This window comes from Nicotiana sylvestris, chromosome 10, assembly GCF_000393655.2.
Source record: "Nicotiana sylvestris chromosome 10, ASM39365v2, whole genome shotgun sequence".
Classification (NCBI taxonomy): Eukaryota; Viridiplantae; Streptophyta; class Magnoliopsida; order Solanales; family Solanaceae; genus Nicotiana; species Nicotiana sylvestris.
In genome coordinates, this window is record NC_091066.1 from 110,512,998 (window position 1) to 110,534,535 (window position 21,538).

Here is a 21,538-nt window from a genome sequence, read left to right on the forward strand (position 1 = left end):
CTGAGAGCCTCAGACCACAGGGGTGTCTTGTTCTTTCACCAGTTCTATAATATATCATGTCCCCTACCTACGCAAAAGTTTTTCTTTCATTAGTATGAACAGGTCTGATGCTAGACACCAAGAAATCGGAGAATTTCCATTATGAGTGTGTTTGTTACGAAGGATAACATTTTCTGGAATATATTTTTTAACTTTTCCATGTTTAGTTGGCTTACATATTTTGGAAAATATTTTTCTTATGAACTCATTTTGCTCTTGTTTTCCCGACCAAAAGAAGAGAATATTTTTCAAAACATTTTTCAACATTCTCCACTCTATTCCAAACCCCCATCAACCCTCCACCCATGCCTACGACACCCCCTCCTAACCCCGCCCCACCCCTACCAACCTTTACTCCACCCTCTTCCCACCCCACCGCCCCAACCTCCACCCCTATTGATACCCAATTTTGCCCTCATATTTTTATAAACATCGTATATTTTCAAATATCATTTCTTCATTATCACCAATTTACAAGAACTTTTTGTAATTTTTCATAATTTTTAAAGCTTTAAAATTGATTTTCTTGCATTTAAATTATTCAAATATTTATTAATTACTCTTTCAAATTATTTTATAATGACTTAATCATCCAAATTTATTTTTTACATATACGTTTATAACATTTTATACTATTTCATATAATTATGTTTGTATTTTTAGCCATTTACGTAATTTTGCAACAATAGCTTATGTTCTATACATAATTACATTTATTACTCAATTTTAGCATTTTTTTTATATTTTTATAATGATAAGCTACTATTTTCAAACACTTTACTGCATAAGTGATATTTTTATTATTTATTAATTACTTTTTATCAATTATTTTTTATAAATTTCACGTATTTAAACTATGGCCCAATCTTTGAGTTAAATTCGGACCCAACACATTAGCCCAAACCCCAAAAACTCTAGCCCAATAGCCTTGATCCCAAACCAAATGACCTTTTAATAAACTCGGTCTGTACCCGTTTTAAACGACCTGCCTCGTTCATCTTTTAAATCCTGATCGTTGATCTCTCAAGATCAACGACCCTCGCTCACCCAAGTCCTTTTAATTAACCAGACCCGGAAAACCTACTTCATTTCTCACCTAACAGCCGCCCCAAACCCTCTCAAATGTTCTTTCTTCTCCTCTCAAACCCTAGTAGTCGCCTCCTTTATCCTCCCCAACTCCAACTCTAATATGGAACCTCTCCATGATTTTCCTTCCATATATGCTCGTTCTCTCCGCTATTTATACGGTTTTAGTATCACATAATACTTGCCTATCTTTGGTAAGTATCAGGTCTTAAATCAAGCACAATCATCTCCAGACCTTCAAGTTCTTGACGATTTTTCGTCAATATGCATCATAGCAAGGTTATATGGGCCTGATTTACCAAGATCTTCGGCCAATCTTTAATTTCGGTTAAATTAGGGCTTGCCTAATTTTTCTCCTAATCCGATTCTAAATTGATTATGTATGCCATGTTTTTCTTTATTATGTTTGATGGACCAATTTTCCTGCTTGTTTGTTTAATTTTGCTACTATATAAACCCTTCCCCAATCCCCCTAAAAAAAGGCTAGGTCCACGGCTTTACTCTCTCATTCTCACTTGTTCTATTGTTCTAAAATTTGATTTTGGACGGGTAAAAGCCACGGCCACCGAAATTTGATTGTTTAATCTCTCTCAGTGTGAGCACTGTCAGGGTTCATATGAGACCTTTGGGAACACTGACACATTGAGAATTTTGGAGTTTCTGCTGCTTTCCTTGATACTGATAAACGAGGTGCTGCTAGTATTTAGTTTTCTACCTTATTTGCTCTTTAATTCACCAAACCTGTAAGTAACTTTCGCAATTCTATTCTGTCTTGCTTGTGTTCATGCTTTATATGCTCATGTTATTTAGGCTTTTGTAAATCAATATGCTATTGTTTGCCTCCGTTGGTATTCTCGTTTGCTTTGGAATTATTCTGTGCCTTTATGTCTTTAGTATCTAAACCTACTTGAATTCTAAGCTTCGACGCAGGTTTGTTATATATGTGCAATTTGAATGATTTCTGATTACCTTCAAGCTGTCCTGCTATTCTGATCACCTATTTGCTCCTCATGAACCCTTTCACATGCCTTGCCTCAGATTTTGTATTCTTAAGGGGATTATATCCTGCCCAGAACTTGTTTTGACTGAATTACTTTCTGATGAATCCTTCATGTATGTTCTAGTGTTTCGCTGTTTTATGCTTATATGAGTCTTATATACCAGTTATTGTCTCAATGCTCTAGCCAAACATGTTGCCCTAATATGGCGTTTGGTCAATTCTGCATTCTTTAGTATTACCTAGGTTTCTAGTTAAACCCCAATACACTTGGTTTATATTATTATGCATAGTTGATTGGCTTAAGTTCTGAAGTATGTCTATTCTTTGACCTTAAGATTGATATATCTTCCTACCATGATGTCTTTGGACTTAGAAATCTTTGTGTTATATTCACCATGATTAGCATTCTTATTGGTTGTTATAAACCATACCTACTTGCTTGTTTACTATGTGTAATTGCTATTATCTGTCTATGACTCTATCAAACCTTCATGCCTTAGATTCCTAGTTTTGAGTCTCTTTTAGGCTTATTCTAGTTCATGCTTTACTGTAAACTTGTTGTTATGGAAACTAAGCATGAATATGTGTTTACCATGTTAACTTAAGTGGCATGCCTCTTCAACTCTGCTAATGCTACGCATGCTATACCATTTCACTTGTTATGAACTTATATTGTTAGTTTTTTCATGTCAAACTCACCATGTGAAGATTAAGTTCTACTGGTTCTCTTAGTTTCATATTCAAGCCCTTGCTCGACCAACCTTGTCATCCTAGCTTCAAAAATGCAATTGCCAATATGCTTTTATGTGAATCCTACTGAATGTCATGTAATTCTGTCCCTATAAGGTATTGCTTCAGGGTTGTTCAATTCAATTGATTGCTATGTATAGTTCATTAATTTATATGGTTAAGTGGTTAATCTGTAATTGCTGGGTTCGACATGAGTTCATGTGTGGCCCTAGGCTATGCAAATGGACATACTCCCCTATTTGAGATGCGTTTGGATCTAGGTCTACTATTCGAATGAAAATGAACTTGTTGAAGGCCTGGGCACTGCTGGGTTACTTTTATTTGGGCATGATCTTGGGCCAACAATGTAATATTTATACTCATATTTATTGTTTTGGGCCAATAATAATTTGTAAACAAATGATGGAGAGATTAGTGGGGTTGGGATATTCTGATTTCTTGCATGAACGAGTAGAGAACTTGCCTATAAGATTTAACTGCTTTGCTTGCTATTCGTTTGACATGCTCTTATTCTACACACTTATAGAAATCATGCCTATAGGGATCATGCAAATTTCACTTGTATATCGCTCAAGCATGTTAGCACAAGTATTTGCCATACTTGTTTCTATGTTTACTATTGTGCACACTTAGACATCGTGCCTATAGGATGTAACAACATATGCCTTGTTAATTTAGATACCATGCCTATAGAACTATAATTAATCAATCAATCAACTACTTCTATTTCTTTTAGTGCGCTGCTCTTTTAGATATCATGACTATAGGATTTTAATCAACTAATCAATTGCTTTGTTACTTTGCTGCATTGACACACTTAGACGACACATCTATAGGGGTAAAATATTGTAAAATCAATTTCAATTGTCAACTACTAGATGCACGATTAGGTTTTGATCATGCGTATGTTCCGCTTGAGGACTACCATCATGGGCCAGGCGTGCCCCCAGCACATGGTAGATGTGCCAAGTGTGGCCAGAGAGGAAGGGGTAGCCCGCGTGGTCGGGGTGGCTGGTGCGGATGGGGTGGCCAGCAAAGGGTCGTTTAGGCACCCATAGAGGATATTGGCGAGGGTTTTTCGGGTGACCATGGTGAGGCAAATGATACTGGTGGTGATATGCCTACATTTAGACTAGTATCACCAAGGACTTTACAGTTTATCCAATCAGCTACTTTATCAAGTGGGGGCTGACATTATGTCCTATGATTGAGATGCATTCTTTCATGATCTTCTAGGCAGATCGAGGGATGTAGAGGACCGTCCAGTGCAAGATGTGCACAACGGTAGATGTTTGAGCTATGGCTCTAATCATGTTAGTATCTTTTTCTATCGATCTTTAAAATGTCACTATTATAATATTATTGTTTAGCAAAAAGATAATATTTTTTCATTATGTTATGAAGGAGACAAGACTTTCGGGGAAGGCTGCACAACCTTCATCTAGCCAGTCCACCTTGGAGTTCCCCTAGAGCACCCCGACGATGAGCTCGTGCGGTTGCCCACTGAGATACAGGTTTGGATGTATTAACATTGTTATCACCCATATCATACTTTAAATATTAATTATTAATATATAATCTGTTTTTATATTTCTTTTAGATTTTTCCATCACCGATCACAGAGGCGGTAGACTATGATACTCGTCTGCCAGAGACACAGGATCCCTTCAGGTACTAGCTGAGTATAAAAATAATTAATCTGTTATATTACTGTTCTATATATATCATATACTAAAAAAATACTTTATATTTTGTACCTTACTGTTGGCCCAACGGACTCCTCTACTGATCCAGCTAGCCTTCCAGATGATCATACTGCAGTGCATCCTCAAATAAAGAGGCGACGGGATGAGGATGATCCTAAAAGTGTAGCCGGTCGGTAGGGTATGCGCCTTAGGACAACCAATGAACTAAAGCATACAGGTTGTGGGACACATTGATATTCAACTTGCATTGTATATATTACATTAAACAGTATTTTGATATAAATATTATCTTATGTTTAATATTATTACCTTAGTGTTTTAAGTTTTAGAATTATTGATTAACTAAATATTAGAACAGAAATAAAAAAATAGATTAACATACATTAAAATACGTAAAAATGAACCACATAATACATGATATCTAAAAAGTAAAACAATACACTTAAAGCAGTCACATGTTCGTTTTAGTCACTATCACCTATTATTCTCTGCTTCAACCACAGAAATTTCTTTTGCAACCGATTATTTCTTCTTTGGCTTCTTTTAGTTTCTCCTTAAATGACTACTTTTTCAGTGTTGTAATATTTTTCTTCGAGTATCCAAATCTTCATTTCATAATCCCCGGTATGTTTCCAAATATTTAGTAAACACGATTTGTATTCCTGGTTAATAGGTTCATCGTACCATTCTTTAAAACTACATTGATTTTCCTCCTAACAATGGTAACGATACCAAACGACTATCAGTATCATGTAATAACATAAATATCTGAATAACTAACATAAATTTGAATATTAATAATTCACAATGTATTTACACATCCAACTCTGCGCCCTAGATTGCAAGTGGCCCAACATAGCTTCAAAATTGCATGTATCCCGCAGTAACACCTACGGACTTCATCGCGAACACACATATCGTATTGCTAGAACTTGAAATTTTATGAAAAATAAGATTAATTGGTTATTTAAGTTGTGAGGATTCACAAAAAATGAAGTAACATTCAAGGGGGTTTCAAAGGGTAGAATGGGTAGTTTTAGGTTGCATAACACATTTTATACATGTGCTATGATAAATTAGTAAAGAAATCATTACGGTACAAGTGCGATAGGCCTTTTCAGGTGGGCAAGACAAGGCGTGAATTTAATTTGTATAGTTTTTCTGAACTGTTGCATAACACATATTGTACATGCGTTATATTGAACTAGTAAAGGAATCGTTAAGGTACAAGTGCGTACATGCATTTTCAGGTGGACAAGACAAGGCGTGCATTTGATTTGTATTGTTTTCCTGAACTGTTACATAACACATATTATACATGCGCAATATTGAACTAGCAAATGAATAATTACAGTACAAGCGCGTACATGCCTTTTCAGGTGGACAAGACAAGGTGTGCAATTAAATAACGCATATTGTACATGCGTCATGTTGAGCTACATCCACTTTCGTTCTTGATAAGTAGACACAAATATTTTTTTAAGTTATTCAGTTAACCAAGCCTTTCCAAAATGCCACTTATATTTAATAAATGATTTAAGAAGAGGCAAAAAGATGAAGGTAGCTCAAAAGATTCACATGGCACAGGTCAAAATACAATTGATCCCTTTCTTGAAAAAGACTTACTAGGTTGTTATACTGATTTGGTGGATGATAATTGGTATGTTGTTTTATGTCCCTTAGAAAATAAACATATCAAGGTACATGTAGATCTAAAAACCGCAGGGCATATTATCTAGGGGAGGCATATTCTACAAAGCCTGAAGGTGTGCAAATTTTGGGTGAAAACCTACAGTTGGTTTTCCTATACTCAAAAAGGTGCGATTATGAGGTATTATGTCGTTGGCATGGGCTAACTATACCACAAACATTGTCTGCAACGTTCCAAATTTCCATACGCATAGATGAAGCAGAAGTTATTTGGCATTTGATGAAGGAGATCTTAGAGATGAAAAAGGCACTAGCCATTCATCATGCACTGGATGATCTTAACTACCTCTACAGGACTGAGGATCAATATTGAGATTTATTAGAGAATGAAAAATTTCATAGAGATCTTGATTATCCTATTTTCCCAACAGTTGTGGAGTGGGAGGGCCTATCAAAATATCTACCGCAAACATTGGACATTGGAATGCCATATTGTTGTAGCAACCATAAAGTGGTCTTATTAGTGATAGTAATGAAATATGAGAAATATGTAATAATTGGGGGATAGATTATGATGCCCTGTGTCCGGATGGATGCGAACAAGATGGTGACCAAGAAGACGAAGAAAATGACAATGAAGACCTCGACGACAGTAACGATGAATTAGTGCCCGACAATGATGATAATGAGGAATGAAAATATTTCATTTTTTAAATTTTATATTATGTTTTATATTGACTTCTCAATGGTTAGTGACAACTAGAGTTAACACTATTGGAAGTACAATTTTATTTCATTGATATTGCAAACACACCACTAAAGACACTTGTTCCTACTAAACACACTCCTAAAATTACTAATAATATGCCTGATAATTGCCAATGTTTGATGAACTGCCATCATGAGTTGTATTGCCACCGCATGTCAAACCGACTTTAGGACATTTATGATGTCTGTGTCCTATTTGGGAACATAGACTACATTTACACGCATATATCGTATCCCCAATATCCATTTGGTCGTATCCACCATCCATTTTTGCACTCCCGTGCGACGTAAAAATGCATTGTTACAAACCATTGCAAATGGTTCCGATGGGCAATAAGACTCAGAACTCAATAGTTAGAAGTGCCCGCTATAAGTGTTTGCGTATGCAACCACACTATATTCTTTATCAATATACCTCGTCGCTTAAAACCCAGTATGTTGAAAGCGCTTCATGGCATGAGAGCATAGATTGTGATAAGTCGTCCATTTACCTCATCAACATAATCGCATTATCTCATTGATGGTGTGAGTATTATTACTATGTCCTCGATGCAAACTAGTTCGAACTTCAAAAATATTTCGGTCACTACAATATTGCAAATATGTATGCAACTGTGACCGCTTCCTATGAAGCTCAAATTGTTGCATCGGTTTTGGCATAATTTGAACAAACCTTTCCAACAAGGAGAAGATGCACTACGGAATCTATCAATGAACCTCTCTGTGAGCTGCTTGAATGACATATGCACCATAGCAATGACCGACAATCCACGAGCTGACTTTAACCCATTGAAAAACTTTGAGACATTTGTAAACAAAATTCCCCATCTTCTGCCACCATCCTCATGCAAAGTCCACTTCTCAATCTCAAGATCCTTCAATAAAATATAAGCTCCTTCATCTTCCTACCTAATCAATTCCATTCGTATCAAAAATTTTCTCTCTTGATGATCTGTTGTAGCCATCCACATTAGATCATGCAACCTCTTATTCGAATAAGCCCACTGGAAGTTGACCTTAAGTGCCTAACTCAGTAACGGTGGTAGACGTTCCATTCATCCAAAGCACACACAAAACTTAAAATCCTCTTGTTCCGATAAAATATTAGACAAATACCTGAACGTTGTCTCACAACGTACTCCTTCACATGGTTTAAAAACCATGTCCAAGTCTTTTGACTTTCATTGGCACAAATAGCAAATGTGACAGAAAATATTTGGTCACTATCATCTACTCCAATGACAATCAACATCTTTATATCGTACTTTTCATAGACATGTATGTCATCTATAGAGATTACGAGCCAACAATGAACAAAACCATCAATTGATGGTTTAAATATCCAGAACACATATCTGAATATGTTTTCTAGAATGTCAGGACGCTGGTCGTGCTTCCATTCAATAACTATCCTAGGTTTAAAGTGTTGCAAAATAGCCATATACCTCGGTAGAGCCGCAAATGACTTATCCCAGTTGCCATAAACAATCTCAAATGCATGTTTACGCCCGGGAAATGCATTTCTTTTGATAATGCTACACCCATATACCTACACAACTGATGTTATGCACTCCTTCACCTTGTACCTTATGGATGATTTAATGTGTGAAATCAAGATGAGGGAGATCAAATCAACGATCACGTTAAAATGATTCCCATTGAACGTGTCCATTACAACTATGCTTGCCAATATATTTCCCCACTACCCACATATTAGTTTTTAACTTTCTCCCATGCAGCATCCACTTACAAACTCGGTCGCATCTATGACAAAACCACCTTATATGTTTTTTAGATGACTCTTCAACCTCGATCTCACGACAAATTTTTATGCTACAAATTCGCACCGCCCTGCTGAGGCGAGCTTTGTCACTGAAAAGCATACTTTTATAGAGCTTCGTTGGTCTATTGTCAGCCCACATTGTTGTACGAATGTCATCAAGATCCCTTGTGAGGGCACCCATATCCAGTATACTTGGCAAGTGATTAAGGTAGGGAATCTCCTTTGAATAAAAGGACACACGCGACTTGTACACTGTTGTCTAACGGTAGGTGGAGTCTGCATATACGAAGCGTGCTAAGTGGTGGCATCATGCTCCATCATAAAATCCGGTTGCTCATTGTCTTCTTGGTATGTGAAGTGTTGTTCCTTATCGTTGTTCTCACCAGGGAAGGGTGTTTCATCGCTAGACTAATCATCGTTGTTTCCATAATCACTATCATCTTCCTCACTCTGTGCATCTGTCGTATCCTGATTCAAAATATCATCATCGCCAACTGAGTTAGGACAAGACCATCATGTTGCTCATTTTCACTGCACGTCGAATAATATAATTAATATTTTGTACATCTCAATAGAATATATTAACTTTAACGCTTAAACGAATCATTCATAATTTGTAGATATTTTATGATGCACATTATCAAATTGCCGATGACTCGAGGATGGACCAACATGATCCATCGCTCAAAAAATAGGTAGATTCCAACTGTTGGTTGGTTCATAACTTATAAAATTCATATTTGGCTGGTAACCCCTATGAAATATATAAGAGTTAGTACTATTATTATACATATAAAATAAATAGTTATACTACAATAACAAGGTAAATTGCAATTTACCACTCGGGCTGTGAATTTAGTAAACTTGGCGACCCTCCATGCTGTTGCATTGATGAGAAATTATGTCTTCGATCCTCATTAACCCATGAAGATACGTGTAGATCTGTCCAGACTCTTTCATACAGAACCCGTTCGGATAAAACAACTCCAAAAATACCACTAGATGGTTGAGTGTTAGTCGTAGTTTGCGGTATATCAATGTTGTTTACGTCTTTGGACTTTATGTACATTTCCAGCATGCTTAACACAAGAACGTCTCTGCGCTCATCCGGTGTTCTAAAAAAACCTTGCAAAGTTTCATCGTCATCGATGTTAAACTCGACATAAGAAGCCACACCTTGTAGAGTAAGCGAATACACATATTTTCTGGTTACCTTAAGATTAATCGAACGTTTACTCACATTTATTCTTTTACAAATTAGAGATACCAATTTGTGGTACTCCAATGTGAGTAACACCTTAACAATACACCGGAGAACAACTATAGTGTACCGAGTTATTCTCCACCACAACCTCACCACTCCAATATAATGCATCCCTAATTTTTCGATCATCAGACATCGTAGCAAGATTGAAACAGAACTTTGTATATATTGATGAAGATGAAGGAATGTATAAAGGATGCTGAATAACAAAGGCAAATTGGTTCAAATTCACTCAAAAATGATCGTTTCATGAATGAACATTAGGCCTTAAGTAAGCAAAAATAAATTTTATAAGCACATGAAATGTGCATATAGCGCATGTAGTATATGCGCTATCCACATAGTACATATATTACATGGGCTATAATCTTGATAATCATGGCAGCCATAATATTCAGATAGCGCATAGATATACCTTAACGAGATACTTGGCCGCTAAGGTATAACGTATGTTATATGTAAATTGGTAGTGACCCCTTTTCCCCAAATATTTTGGTCTCTTTAAGTCCAAAAAGTATATTTTGCTAAGTAATAACCTTGACCCAATTTGACAGCCCTTCTTTGACCTGCCGATTCTATTTACTCGTGAGACGCGCAGTGCAAAGTGAGAAATGACGGAGCAATGATGGAGGTAGAAGACGAGCTGCAAGACTCTGCTACTCCTTGCTTGCATTTAGTCTCTGCTTTCCTCGCCTGTGAACCCCCGGATTTCGTTATCTCATTTGCCAGGTTACTCTTTTCAACCCCTGTTCATTTTAGCTAACACCAAATGTAGCGTATTCGCAATTGCCCTCCTAATACTTTCATTCGACTAAAAATTATTTGAATTAACACTAGGGATTGTGGAGGTGGTTCCATTACGGAGAGTGTGCAAAGTTTCATTTGGAACCAATGTATCAACAAATTCGTGAGTTTATTAAGCTCTAACCTTCTAGTTAATTTTTTATTTTCACAATCGAATTATCTCTTGGGGTAGTTTTCTTTGATTTTGGATGCTCTTCTGAATGCTGTAGGATGTGAAGTGTAATGGGCATTATTTAAGAAGTTTCTTGAAGAAGCTCATCGTTGAAGTCGAGTCAAATGGGGACGTTGTTTTGGATGAAATATATGAAATGTATATTTATTGTCTGACTACTCTGAAGGTAATTTCTTTTTTAAAATTTTTATCAGTTACTTTATGATAATCGGATTTTGCTATCAGCATTGGCTTATTGTGGAATTGGTCTTCCTTTTTTGTTGCCAGGATGAAGAATTGACTAAAGGAAACATTAGAACGTTAAGAAGAGTTTCATTTCTACTTCCCAAGGGTGAATATTTTTTCTTTTCATTCCCTTTTTTTGGCATGGGATGATGTTTAGCTAGCTTTAGTACCATTGAGTATCCAATATGTGGTGTACACAGATTGTTCACGGGCCTCAAGTTGTCAAATAACTAGGAAATTGGAATTCACGTTGCAATGTTCACTTAACATGCTTGAAGGAGACACAGGGTATGTACTGCCCCTTTTTCTCTTTCCTTCTAACTGGAATTGGGCTTGTTTAAGGATATGCAGCCTAGTTTACTTTGATATGGTTGACAGGTACTACGATGAATACATTTTTTAAGAGATTTTAGATCTTTGGATGTCGTATAATTTAATTATCTTCAGGAGATTCTCTTATTGCATCTGGGTGTAGCAATAAGCCTTCATAGTTAACTTACTATGCAAAACAGCAAACTCATGTTGATAATCTATATGTTTAAGCCATTCATTTTTCCTTCTTTTGTGATAAGGGTGGTGTATGGCCTAGCTCTCGTGCACCTCGACTAATCCACTAGGTATCTGCTACCTCCACAAGTACAGGGTAACTCCGTCCTTTTAAAAATGAGAAGAAATAACCTGACCTTTTTGCCTTTGCTGGGATTTGAACCTTAGTCTCACATCGTGTATTCCAGCTTTTATCAATATGTTTACACATTAGGCTGATATCTACTAAATACTTCAGTAATTAATTGTGTGGAATCTCTTTTTCTTTTGATTTGCACCGGGTGTCCGTGTCTCTTCGAGCCCCGACTATTCCCGGGGGGTGCACAGGCCCTCGGCAAGGAGTTTCCCGCAAGTGCACCACGGTTAATTTAGGTTTTACCCAGTCCGATGATCCTCAGAAATTGTTTGCACCCAGTGGGTTTCGAACTTGAGACCTTGAAAGGGAGCAAACCCCAAGGCTCAAGTCAATTGCCATCATGCCAACCCCTGAGGGTTATTGTGTGGAATCTCTACATCAGTTTTATTAAAACACGAAGTGATGAAGCGGTGCGAAGCACGGGGTTATTACTTCATCGGTGAAGCCATACACTTTAGAGAAGCTTGCACTTCAAACCATGGTGCACAACGTGATCCTAGCGAGAGTCAGTCGCTTCTCTCAACTTTGAGAAGTTGAATTAATGTCGGCATTATGGTATATTGGATTTGGAAATAGTTATTTTAGTTGTAATTTTCTGTTTGATAGTTTTTAGTTTCCCATAAATTGTGTGCTTCACTTCAAAGAAGCGTGCACTTCTCTTCTCGCTTTTCGCTTCAAGCCCCATGAACCTTGTCGGCTTTTTGCGCTTTTCGCTTTCAAAAGCCCGACTCTAGATGTGTGGCATGTTTACTGGATCCTCTACTATCTACTTGAAACATATTGTTGCATCAATTTTTTTTTTAAAGAAAAAAGAGCAAGTGATTCTTGATAATTTATTTCCTTCTTTACCATCATACTCTTTTTCCTTCAGCAGTACAATTCATAAGTACCATAAAAGCTTATAAATGTCAGGATTTATGAATGTTACTCTTGGTAGGCATTTTAAGTGACAATAGTCACCCTTTGATGCTTGTGGATGTAAGGTGGCATAACAACCTCCCTTCTAGCATGCATTTCTTACTAGTTTCTCCAAGCTATAAAAATTGCAGTCACATTAACAAAATTCTGGAGTTATCAATTTCTCATCAGATAGGGAAGACATTATAATAGCTCTCTTGCACCATACATTTTATGGGTTGAAACTTTGTCTTTCATGAGGGGCCAGGTTTGATTTTTGGAGTACGTTTGTGCCACAGCTTTGAGATTAGGATTGCTGCATGTTGCAAGGGAAAGTTGGTAAAAGTTTTGCAAAAGCTAGTGTCGTAGTTCATTGTGATAGCATGCAGTAAACATTGACTTCTTACGTGCTTTTACCTGCGTGTATTTCGGCTATTAACTAGTGGTACATAACTTACTAAATCTCCATGCTGTAAATAGTAACAGTGGAACCTCATGAGATGTAAATTAGCGCATGTGCGCGAACAAACACATACATAAAATCTTTGCATTTGACGCAAATGCCTGATATGGTGAAAGTTGTGCTCTTTTGTTATCTCATAATTTTTTTACAATAATTTATTCCCAGTTTGATTGATGATCAATATGTTCTATCTATTTCAATTTCATGGTTGAAACAGGTGCTCGATTTGGCCATCAGGTCTGTTCCTTTCAGAGTTCATACTTTCTTTTCCAGAACTGTTCTCAAACAAATCTTGTCTTGAGGTGAGATAGCTTTCCAAAGTATTCATCTGCTTGTCTTTGTTTATCAATTTTATTCTCTTCAATTTGTCTTAGGGAAAATTAATTAACAACAACAACAACCCAGTATAATCCCACTAGTGGGGTCTGGGGAGGGTAGTATGTACGCAGCCTTACCCCTACCCTGGAAGGGCAGAGATGTCTTAGGGAAAATTAAAACATATAATTCTTCTGTTATTCTTGATGGATTTTTCCAAGGTGGAATGCTGCTGCTCTTGATCCTTTCTTGTTTTGCTAGTCAGTCGGCAATGCTCTTTTATGTACTTAGTTAGGTTGATTTATTTAATAACATTTGTGCCATTTTTTGTATTTTATCTATTACCAAAGCAGGTTGGTTCAGGTGTTGGATTGGTTGGTGTCTGTTTAGCTCACGTGAATGCCTCCAAGGCAAGTTTGCTTTTACTATTCTATCTTTTTTCCCTCTGTAAATTGTGCCACTCTTGTTTACACTAACGCATCTGACATTGTTATGTCTACCTGCTCATTTTAAGCTTCTATTTTCTGTGTTCTTGTTCAAGGACCTTGTTAGACATAATCATATTTTTGATGTTCTCCAATAAGAAGGGTCCGGAGAGATCAAATTTATGAATCGGCATGCTCTATCTCTATTTGTATTTTTTAATTTACAATTGCTTTCGTCTTCTCTATTGCATATGTCTCTACGCCTTATATTGAAAATGGCGGGGATAATTAACTGGACAGTAGATGTATATGGTTTATTGTAGAATGTGAAGCATGCAATAGATAACAATTAGAATCAAGTCTATCAATTTATTCAACTGCAATTTGGGTCAAGGAATGCACTCTCTCGTCACCCAGAAGAAGCTAAAATTGAAAGAGACGCACTCTTGTAATCATGTGAATTTAGTCTACTATTCCCATTTCATAGTTTTTCCATCATAAATATGAAGTAATGTGTTCTAAGATTACGTCTCTCTTTGCTTAATCTAGTAAGCTCTTGAACTTTATAGTCTTTATTTACATCTTAGGATAGATATAGTTGTTATTCTCATTTGAGCTACTGAAATAGTAACCTCGCGGAACCCTGTTAACAATATGTGTATTGTTAAACATTCTAATCTTCTTTCTCTTTTGTATGACTTCAGCAGGTCACTTAGATTTATCAATTTTGGATCCTTGATTTTAAATTTTTCTCCAAAAGCTATTTTTAGCTCATGCAGGAAATGCTTTCGGATCGATTAGATAATTGTTGTAATGGATTCAGTGACTGTTGATGGCGTTATTTCTATCCTTAGTATAAGTTCTAATAATTTTCTTGGTTCAACATTTAAAATTTATCACCCCGGTATATGAATTGAAATCATTGATTAATTTGTCAAGTGAATTTTTTTATCCAGTTAAATCTGACCGGTCAAAAGTCAAACCTGGCCTAATAGAGACCTAACAGACCGTGAGATAGACATTACAAAATTTTATATGTAGTATATACCATTGTTAATCAAACAATACTTGTTCTATGAGGTGCTGATCACACCTGTAAATAGTTTACTTGTTTGGCCAAATATTGCGATAAAATCTAGTATTGTTGCATCTTGTCATGTGGGTTATTTGGAACGAAAGGAATAGGAGGGCGTTTGAAGAGGTAGAATAAGATTTTGTAAAATTACAAGATAGTATTTTGTTTGTGTCTTTTTGGTGTACTCATGAGGTTCATATTTGTATAGAGGATTGGGCCTCTTTTGTTGAGTACCATCTTTTGGTGTAGGTTCGGCTTGTATACGGGGTTTTCCCAATTGTTAATAAAATTATTTACCTTATCGAAAAAAAAGGTGCACCAGACCTCGTATTCAGTAGGATTAACTTTCAACATATTGGTTCTAGTTATTTAATAATACACCAAGTTGCAGAAAATGCCAATTAATAGATTTTTGGTTGAATGTCTCTTTATAAGTATTGTCCATTTTACCATCATATGGATGGCGTTACACTTCACAAAACCTGTTAAAGCAGTTTATGTTTCCTGAAAAGATCCTTCCTCTTCAAAAAAACTGCGCATCTTGTAAAAAAATGTTTCAGTCTCGTTATACTTCTTGGTAGTTGGGAATAACAGCTGCTATAATAGCTTCACTACCTTTTTTGTTTTTTGAATTTTATACTTTTTAACTAAAGTGTAATGTTTAATTTAGATTCTTATCCATAATGATTCAGGTAGTACTTACAGATGGTGACTTATCAACTTTAGCAAACATGAAGCTTAACTTGGAGCTAAATCAGCTGCACACTGATATGTTAGACCATACACAAGATACCAAAATAGTCAGTGCTCATTTTTTTTTCTTTCTTTTTGCTTATTTGCATGTCTTCTTTCAGAATTTCTTCCAATTGTATTTTGTATTTATGAATTTAAGTTGGCTAGTTTGACAATCATAGGCTCCTCGCATAACTTACTTGGTTAGAACTGGCAGACATTGGTTTAAGGGGTTGATAATGTACTCGCTATATTTACAGCCATAACAGAGCAAAAGCATGTTGTTGCTGCAACTTGTTTCAAAATGTGAATAGGAGGTAGGACAAGGTTGTTGGTATTTGGCAGCAAGTTTCTTGGCATGTCTTGCATTGTTACTTTTACCACCATCCCTGAGATAAATTCTAACCTATCAACTTAATTTTTGAACAGTAGAATCATGGTACTTTACAATTCGGCATAATTATGCCTACTGATATCCGATAATGCTACAAATATTATTTCTTCAACAGTCAAAAGGTTCGATGTTTTTGATTCTCAGGGCAAATTGGTTTTCTCTTTTAATTATATAACAGAGGTATACGGCCCAGCCTGCGCGCCCCTCGACTATTTCACTAGTACTTGCATTGTACCACCAATACAGGTCTTCAGGAATTTGGAGAAATCATCTAGTTTTTTGCCTCTGCAAGAATTTGAACCTACTCTAATCTTCATCGACCGCTAGATCATACACTTGGATACTTCCTGAAAGAAAAATATTGTTGTCTAATCACGGAAGTCAAAATGGTTTTGGATAATCATTCATCAGTTAACTTGAAACGATGTTGTAGGGCAATTGCAATTCTGCTTATTCACTTCTGCATGTAGCAAAAAATATATATACCAGAAAAGCAAAAAAACAAAAGATGAAGTGAATTCAGAGCACAATGGCTAGGGACCAGTAAGAATATCTTCTATGTTTTAATTTCTTCCGGCTACACTTGGATACAGTAAGTATGTTTTAATTTATACCCAAAAACATACTGTACTTAGAAAGGTGAATTGTATATGATCTTTTGACCAAGCTCCAAGATAAATAGAACTAGGGGAAGAATCAACGAGGTGAGTGTTCTCAAGACGAAACAGCCAGCAAGATGTGCATGCACTATCATTGTCTTCCTTTAATGGATTTTCATGGACTTATGTGGAATATGCCATAGATTTCTGGACATGTATGTCTGGTTTTCCTCTCTGGCCAAAGAGGTCACATTAGCAAGGAGTTCTCTTTTAGATAATGGAAATTTGGTGAAAAATTCTACTTTATGTTCTTCATTTGTATAGCTTGTTATGCTTTACTATTGATAAAGAAAAGTTTAGACATTCTGGAGTTTACATATTGTGGAGTTAAGTTTCACAGGTGATTGCCCTCAGTTCAAGTGAATGCTATTAAACTCATTGAATCTTCTTTTTTTCTTGTTCGTTGTTCATATCTGTTAGCTGACAGCCACAGGTGTACTATATCTCCATTGAAGTTGCAAAAATCTACCTTGCAGCTTTGCCTAGATGGAGTAATTAGCCAAAAACATTTGTATAAATATTTATTGTTGGGTTGGACAAAGAACTTGTTCTTATTGCCAGAGACTTGGTGGCTTAGTGAATGTAATTGATTGCCACAGTAGGATGTCCAGATGATGTATCTCTAAGTTTTATAAGTTACTTGGACTGATGAAAAGAGTCACTTGGAAGATGAAAAGAAAATTGACATCATTTTATAGTGACTCCTGAAAACTGAGATTCCCTTGGGATGAAGACATTGAGTTTTCATATTTACAACTATGCCCAAAGTTCAACATATCCGCAAGATGAGTGTCATTGAGATGTACATGCTAAAGAAAAGAAGATGCGCATGCTAAGATAGATGTTAGGTCATACTAGATTTACGAGATTAGAAATTACCACATCTGGCAGAAAGTGCAGTAGCACACATTGAGAATAAAATGAGAGATCACGTCAGATGGTTTGGTCATGTCCTACTTCGACCTCTGGATGCACCAGTGTGTAGGTGCGAAACCATGGCTACTAAAGGTGTTAAAAGGGACGCAATAGACTTGAAATCACATGGAGGGAAGGTTGATTTGAAAGACCTATAATCTCTTAGAATCCATGCAAACTTAGCAAAAAATAGGGCACAATGGAAGAATATATATATATATATATATATATATATATATAGGCGATACACATAGTTGAAATTTGTATGCCAGTAGAAAATATAGAGAACTTCTAGCGGAGATCATTCAGCATAAACTTAGAAATTAGCGAGTTTCACAAGTTGAGCCCTGTAATATATCTCAAATGTATAGTAGTATAAGCATAAGATAGCAGTTAAGACATATCTTTCTGTATTCAGGTACAGTGCTTGTCTTTGCCGTGGGAGTCTGCAACAGAAAATGAGCTACATCAATTCTTGCCAGATATAGTGTGAGTATTTATTCTTAACTTTGCTTTTATTAGTTTTAATGCCATGCTTATTACGTCCCTTCCCTGTAAGACTTCAATCTTGAGGAATGAATTTGCAGATTAACTGTTAGAAGCATTGTGGAAAGAGGGAACTAAATGAATCTTAAAAGCCTTATGAAGAGTCTAAAAGAATGCTGCTGCAGCAATGGGCATATTATATTTAATTTGACAATAGTCTAACTAGGTTATGGTGCTAAACTATTCAGTATAAGATTTGATTTGGATATAACAAATTTTAAATTATAGCAAGGTGGAGATTACGAAGAAGATGGATACCCTCGACTGAATATCAAGCCTTAGGCCTCATTTGTTTTTTTAAGATTAAGATGTCTGAATCTGAATACACATTTGAATATCAAGATATGTATTAAGATTAAGACACATGAATCTGAATACACATCTGAATATATTAAGATGTGTATTAAGATCTGAATACTAAATAATTAAGACTGTTTGATTTTTACATCTGAATGTATAAAATTTATCTTTATTCGAAAATTAATAAACATAAAATTAAAATGAAATACTAACTAATCTAATGTTCTATCAATAAAATATATATTTTTTTAAAATATGATAGTTGTTGTTTGGTGATGGCTAACGGGTGAATGCCGACTAAAGACAGTGGTTGGTAGTAGTTTTGGTTGATAATGGTGGTTCATGTTAGTAGCTAGTAGTGATTGGTAGTGGTGGTGATTATAATTGAGGATGGTGGTGATAGTTAATACTGGCGGGTGGTGGTAGTAGTTGTGACTGGGGAAGGTGGTGGGTGGGTTATAATGATGGGCAGTGCTGGCTGTGGTTGTTGATGGTGATGAGGTGGTCAGTTGTGGTAGTTGAGGTGGATGAGTGTAGATTGTGGGTGAGAATGATGGTGGTCGGAGTGGTGGGGATAGTGGGTGGTGATGGTCAATAATGGTAGCGGCTATGATTGAGGATGATGGTGGCATGGTGGTGTTGGAGGTGGTGGTGGGGGTTTAGTATGGCGGTGGTGGTGGCATGGTGGTAGTTGATAATTGTAGGTGGTGGCGGCAGTTAATAATGAATATGTGATAGCATCTTGAGGATGATGGTGGCATGGTGGTGTTGGAGGTGGTGGTGGTGGTTTAGTATGGCGGTGGTGGTGGCATGGTGGTAGTTGATAATTGTAGGTGGTGGCGGCAGTTAATAATGAATATGTGATAGCATCTTAATGAAATTAAATCTCTGTTATAATCTTAATCATACATACCTATTCAGACCCATTAAGTGGTTGTGAAGTAAACAAAACACACTTAATGATTAAGATCTGAATAATTAAGATTCAGACTTTAAAAATAAATGCACTTAATGTCTGAGATCTGAATGATTAAGATGCAGACCTCATTAAGTGCAAACAAATAAGGCCTTAGTATCAACCTTTCCTTTATTAGTACCGGATTTTGACTTTCCTCTTTATAGTTTGGGTGCAGATGTGATGTACAATCCACTATGCCTCCCATACCTTGTTCAACTCCTTGCCGTTCTTCTAAAGCGGGAAAATCCAAAGCTACATCCTTTGAGTAATGGCTGCAAGGACTGTCCACCTGTGTGGAGATGTTTCGAAAGTGAAGAAACTAGTTCTGCAGGTGACAATGTTTCCCCAGGAAAAGCAAAAATAAATGGTGATACACATGTTCAGCATTTGTCACCTGGACTAGGACAAGGGCCTCTTGCATATATTGCTTCAGTAATTCGCAATATTGACACATTTAATTATTTCCTTTCATTGGCAGAAAAGGAAAATTTAATTGTATCCGACATCACTGAAACGATGAAGCCCCTTGACTTGCTTCCTTATGTAAAATCATATCAGCGGTCTAGCATAAGGATGTTTAAAATTTCATACTTGTGCAAGTAAGGTTTCTATGTAATCAAACAGACCTAAGTCTGCTGTGTGGAAAATTCAAATTGATTACTGTCAGGGCGAGGAAAATGTTAACTATAGCATAGTTAACAGATGTGTAGTTTATCGGTATTTTGAACTTTGGGGAATAATAATTTGAGGAACTCTATATTTTTATTGGGAGAAAATTTCAGACACGTAGAAATATTAAGATTATGTTGACAATGAAATTTGTGGCATGGAGAGTGGGTTTGTTGGAGTAGTTTAGGGATTTTCTCAGAAAGAACAAGTAATGCGTTGTGAGCAGTGGTCTCCTGAAACCTAGCTCTCCATTATGTTTTGAAGCAAACACTGAACAGACAATGTTGTTCAAGTTCGAAGGGGCCTAGAAATTTGATCCAGAAAATATATGACATCACAATATAGTTATATATACAGGTTTGTAGTAACTGCTATATCTATACTAGTCGTATAGAAAGAGGGGATGGTTGGCCGACCTTCTCTGAAACTTATTTTGCCTATTGACCTTTAAGTTTAAATTATTGGCTAGAATCCCTTCTTGATTAATTAGGGTAATGTGTGATTTGAGTTAATGAAAAGATGAAGTGGAATGTTAAGACCACAGCCTCAAAGTTTCATTTATTATACTTTGGCCACACTATACAAATATATCATCTACCAAAAATCGAAACCCCCCCCCCCCCCCCCCCAAAAAAAAAACCCATTTCCATCCATCCTCCACCCCCTTCTTCCTATTCTGACGTGAACATTCGCCATTCTCTCCTTCCCGTTTTGGCTCGAATTTTCCTCCGTTTGTCGCATAGAGGTTATTTGTACTGTTTCCCTTCTTCCCCCTTTCATCACAAAACCACATTTGCAGCGGAACAATGGAGAATTGGATTTAGGGAGGAAACTCATATTCGTCGATTTGGAGCTGTAATTGGCGGTACGTTGGATTAGGCATTACTTTTGTACGTTAGATTGGACATTACCTTTAAGGGATATATTCAATCCCGTGTTCATCTTGTAAGTGATTAAATCTCCTCTTCTTCATCATTGTGCATTTTAGGTTTTGCATATTTGAGCCCTACTATGCAATTTGTTAAGTCACTCAACCACTACTGCACAATAGACCATAGATAAATAGACCAATAGTTCACAACAAACTAATAGGAGATTATGTATTAGTATGCGGTTGTCACGCCCCGAACCTGGGCCTGGACGTAATACGACACCCGGTGCCTGACTACATGTGACCGAGCAAACCAACTAGCTGACTAAATACGGAAGATAAAGTAACACATGTTGATATACTGAAAGTTGGAATGATATAAATCAAAGT

At 36.4% G+C, this 21,538-nt stretch overlaps 1 protein-coding gene across 2 annotated transcripts; it reads left to right on the top strand.

Annotated features, from left to right (window-relative positions):
* Positions 1–10,400: 10,400 nt before the first annotated feature.
* On the top strand, positions 10,401–20,373 carry LOC104222722 (uncharacterized). Of its 2 annotated transcripts, XM_070160321.1 has the most exons (11): positions 10,401–10,486; positions 10,601–10,775; positions 10,884–10,953; positions 11,060–11,188; positions 11,290–11,353; positions 11,448–11,535; positions 13,507–13,591; positions 13,958–14,014; positions 15,797–15,904; positions 18,223–18,293; positions 19,773–20,373. In XM_070160321.1, the coding sequence occupies exons 2-11, from the start codon at positions 10,669–10,671 to the stop codon at positions 20,209–20,211; spliced, it is 1,218 nt and encodes a 405-aa protein (XP_070016422.1). In that variant the 5' UTR covers positions 10,401–10,486; positions 10,601–10,668; the 3' UTR covers positions 20,212–20,373. The 2 variants fall into 2 exon arrangements, with proteins under 2 accessions (XP_070016422.1, XP_070016423.1); XM_070160322.1 differs by lacking the exons at positions 10,401–10,486; positions 15,797–15,904 and having other exon boundaries at positions 10,551–10,775.
* Positions 20,374–21,538: the final 1,165 nt, after the last annotated feature.

What these genes read in the sequence shown, in the direction of transcription:
- LOC104222722 (XM_070160321.1), top strand. Translation starts at nt 10,669, where the DNA reads ATGATGGAGGTAGAAGACGAGCTGCAAGACTCTGCTACTCCTTGCTTG. An exon ending in ATTGTCTGACTACTCTGAAG is followed by an intron (nt 11,189 to 11,289) that starts GTAATTTCTTTT and finishes TTTTGTTGCCAG; the next exon opens with GATGAAGAATTGACTAAAGG. An exon ending in CTCACGTGAATGCCTCCAAG is followed by an intron (nt 14,015 to 15,796) that starts GCAAGTTTGCTT and finishes ATAATGATTCAG; the next exon opens with GTAGTACTTACAGATGGTGA.